The sequence below is a fragment of the Dasypus novemcinctus genome, chromosome 30 (genome assembly GCF_030445035.2).
Source record: "Dasypus novemcinctus isolate mDasNov1 chromosome 30, mDasNov1.1.hap2, whole genome shotgun sequence".
NCBI lineage: Eukaryota > Metazoa > Chordata > Mammalia > Cingulata > Dasypodidae > Dasypus > Dasypus novemcinctus.
Genome location: NC_080702.1, coordinates 46,833,269 through 46,837,704, shown reverse-complemented (window position 1 = coordinate 46,837,704; position 4,436 = coordinate 46,833,269). Strand labels below are relative to the sequence as shown.

General features: G+C 38.4%; 1 protein-coding gene across 1 annotated transcript; it reads right to left on the bottom strand.

The window, feature by feature from the left end:
- Positions 1 to 906: 906 nt before the first annotated feature.
- Positions 907 to 1,863, bottom strand: LOC101424534 (olfactory receptor 7A10-like). Its single transcript, XM_004467560.1, has one exon. The coding sequence runs from the start codon at positions 1,861 to 1,863 to the stop codon at positions 907 to 909; it is 957 nt and encodes a 318-aa protein (XP_004467617.1).
- Positions 1,864 to 4,436: the final 2,573 nt, after the last annotated feature.

The following is a 4,436-nucleotide window of genomic DNA, read 5'->3' as shown; positions in this document are numbered from 1 at the left end:
CTAGTTCATTAAAGAATGCCGTGTTGATTTTTTTTTGGAATTGCATACTACAGTGTAAACCATGATCCATGTGGAGCAGCAGTGCTCCAAAATGTATTCACCAAATGAAATGAATGTCCCACAATGATGAAGAGGTTATTGATGTGGGAAGAGTGGGGTGATGGGGATGGGGGGTATATGGGGGCCTCTTCTATTTTTTAATGTAACATTTAAAAAATAAAGAGAGAAAAATAAATAAATACAGCATTCATGATAACCTTGGAATTCACGTTAATTGCAGATAACTATATTAAAAGGAAACTACATTACTGTTAGCCATCTGGTAACCAGCAGTATGTGCAAGGACATGTGTGTTAGTGAAGTAAAAAATTATGGCTTTGAATGAAAACCCTCCATTCCAAGAGGGATTATTAGGCAGATTTTTAAACTCTTCTTTATATTCATATATGAACAAATATATATAAGAAAGCACTGAACAAAAAAGAGGTAAAAATAACGATATTAAAGGAAATCACTAGATTGACAAATGCCTGCTCTTTAAAATTAATGATGTAATTTTGAACAAGGGCAGATATTGTTTTCAGAGGGAGCAAAGAGTTATATTCATCAGCTGCCCTGGAAGTATTTAAGCAAAACAGAAAGGTGATATAATAAAATAATATAGAAATTGCAACACATTCCTCTACACCAGTAACTAAACTTCAACATGGACATGAAGCTAGCAATGTCAAGGAGAAATTTCTCGTCATCAAAAATTTAAATTGATCTCATAATACACTGTTTGATTGAAATTTTTACTTCATCGTATTTGAGGTCATCTGGACTCTTGGCAGGTTTACATCTATGATCTATCTAAAGAAAGCAGATTTCTGGTTCTACGGGTCTGAAAGTTGCTAAAACAGCTTTTCAGCCACCACAGAACAAATGACACTTTGCAGACTTTCCTCCAAAGCATTTTTTCAGAGCCCCCTTTATGTCTTTATTCCTCAGACTGTAGATGAAAGGGTTCAGCATGGGAGTGATCACAGTGTACATCACTGAGGCTGATGTCCCAGAATGTGTGTTGTGTGAAGCAGCAGAACTTAGGTACACCCCTATGCTGGTACAATAAAATAGGGAAACCACTGAGAGGTGAGATGCACAGGTGGAAAATGCTTTATACTTCCCCTGAGCTGATGAGATGGCAAGTATGGAACAAACAATCTTAGAGTAAGAGAAAAGGATCCAACCAAGAGGACCTCCAGCCAGCACTCCAGCTATTAAATACATTGCTAAGTAGTTGAAAAAAGTGTCAGAACAGGCAAGTTGGACCATCTGGCGAAGTTCACAGAAAAAGTGGGGGATTTCTACATGTGTGCAAAAAGACAGCCGTAACACCATTAACCCCTGTAAACAGGATTGAATAAAAGTCATGACCCAGGACGCAAAAACCATCAGGACACAGATCTGGGGGTTCATGATGACTGTGTAGTGAAGGGGGTGACAGATGGCCACAAAGCGGTCATAGGCCATCACGGCCAGGAGGAAGTCATCCAAGCCCGCAAAGATCATGAAAAAATACATCTGGGTGATGCAGCCTGTGTAGGTTATGGCTCTGCCCTGTGCCTGGATGTTCACCAGCATCTTTGGGACAGTGGTGGAGGATAAACCGATGTCACAAAGGGACAGATTGGAGAGGAAGAAATACATGGGTGTGTGGAGGTGAGAATCAGTGATGATGACCAGGATTATGAGCAGGTTCCCAAAGATGGTGACCAGGTAAATGGACAGGAACAGCCAAAAGAGGAGGTGCTGCACTTCTGGATCCTCTGAAAATCCCAGGAGAAGAAATTCTGAAATTTGTGTTTCATTTCCAGTTCCCATGTGGTTGATGAGACTAAGAAGAAATAGAAAAGAACTTGGGTAGTTTTTATAGAACAGATAGTACTATCCAAACAGAAATATTACATCATCTATTTCAATGAAAAATATAATATCTATATTATTTATATGGATCTTATCCCTTTAGTGCATTTCTAGTGTCTCTTCTGATTAGGAATTCCTTCCCTCAAACTCATCTCTTTATCAAGGATTCACACACACTACAGATTTCATGAGAAATTCATTCATTTGTGAAATATATATTGAATTGTAACTAAGGGGCATGTAGAGTTGTGGCAATGAGTCCACAATGCTGTAATTGAAAAGTCCCAAACGTCTGTTCTTAGAGAGAGAATATATGCAATTCAAACATAATCATCTTACAAATAAGAAGATTACGCATGCTTTAAGGAAAAGAAAGCAGGCCAAAAAAAAAGTGAAATGATGGTGTTTTCTTCACTTGGTGCTCAGAAAAGTGCCATGTATGATATGAAATTTAAAGCAGCACCTCAAGGGGGAGAAGGCAGAAGCCATGAGGACATTAGGGGAAATTTGTAGCCAGTGAAGAGAACTTCCTGTGAAAAGACCTTAAAAGACACTTGTCTCAGATGTTCAGAGTGAAATAGGAGGTCTGTGTGGCAGGGACATGATTAAGAGGATAGAGAAGAGAGATGAATTCAGAGGATGTTTAAGAACAAGTCAGCCTTTTTGCTGCTGAATCTTTAAATTCAGGGAGTCCTTTATCCATATGGTGAACTGCTCACACTTCATTAATTTGGTTGCAATGCTGTCCCACCAAATGCGATGGAACTAGTCCTATCGGGTTTTGTGGAATATCCCCCAGACTCTGTATTATATACGAGCTCAGATACCCCTGCTCTGAGGGCTGGTCACACCCCATCAAATACACACATCACACCCACACGCATGATGCACACCTTAGCATCATTGGGCTGAGCTAACATCATGCTTTTCTCACATTCAGCCACATTGATCACCCAGGAGTAAATACAATCCATGCTGACAATATCAGTTTTTCTATCCCCCAAATTTTTAGAAATGATGCTCTGAAATTTCAGCTGACAAACCTGTGCACATTAAATAAGGTGCTAGCTTTTGTTATGATCACTTTGTTCCCTTTATTTAAAGAAACAGAAAAATGTGCGGAGTAAAATGAGAGGAAGGAATTAAATGACCGTCAAGTAAAGGGAAAGATATTATCTTCACATGAGAAATTGAAGCATCACATGAGAAATTGGTTTTGCTGGCATTCCAAGTCTCATTATATCTCCTTGAAACCCAGAAAAACTAAAAAATGAACAAAAAGAAATTCATCCAAAAGACAAAGGCAGTGATATCGTTTTACAATGACAAGACAATAATAGAATGATCACTTCAACAGGAAAATGATCTATGGGAATAAACAAATGTTTCACAATTGAAAACATATTAGTAGCAGAAAAATATTGGGAATTTTTACATGAAGCATTTGTTGTCTTTTTAAAATTACATTAAGTGCACAGTTTTGGAATCAGATATGCCTTATTTTGAATCTTAGATGCAATTTATATTAGTTGGTAATAATTGAACTTTAAAACTTTCACCGGTATTGTGGGCATTATGGCATCTATCCTCTGAAAACTCTTATCAGACATAATCAATGTGCATGAAAACCTCAGCATAACTCCATCTTCTTAGTAAGGATTTGCCTATCACTGGTGATGACAGAGGTGCATTTTTCTTCTGATTCTCAAATGTCACAATCTTTCTGCATCTCTCAGACTCTATTCAACAGCCTTATTTCAGTTCCATTGGTTCCTTCCCAGCAAGAGTAGACTGAAAACTGCTCTAGGGTGTGTAAATTATAAAGGCAACCTGTGGTCCAATGGAAAGTAAAATGCCTTCCAAATGATGGCAGAAGGTGATGCGATTTCAGAAGTAGATCTAACCTCAAAAGGCCAAAAGGCACAGTGAGGAAAATGGATGAGAAAGACAGGTGGCAATACACATAAAAATTGATCCTATTAACTTGATGGAAGCAGAACTTTCAAAGTTTGAAAACAAGTGGGGTGAATATTTTTTGTTATGATGATAGACATTCACACATTCCCCTAAATATGTCTATAAAGGCATAGAAGAACTAAATGTCAAAGAAGAAATTTGAGGGGAAACAACCTGCAGATGTTTGTTTGAATGTTTACTTTGAAAATAAGAAGGACATACACCCTAATATACAGAGGTACAGAGTTGCACAACTAAGTTGAAATAGGGGATGTAAATGATCAAGGGACAACATATGTAATCTGCCCTATAAAAGTAATTGCTGAGATGCAGGGGGAGAATGCTGTCACACAGCTTCTCCAGCCCCATACTGGAAGGTTGGGACCAGAATACTAGAGCTTCTTAAACCAAAAAATGGGTCCTTTTCTCCAGCCCACAACAGCAGCATTCAAGCCAAGCCACAAACTCGGCTTGGACAGAGCCATAATTGCTCCAGGTCCCTGAGTGGGCAGGAGCCCACATTATTTTTAAATTGTGCTTTTATGAAATAATCTATTCTAGTGAGTGGGCCTTTG

Excerpts from the sequence above, each read along its gene's own strand:
- LOC101424534 (XM_004467560.1), bottom strand. The coding sequence starts at position 1,863 with ATGGGAACTGGAAATGAAACACAAATTTCAGAATTTCTTCTCCTGGGA.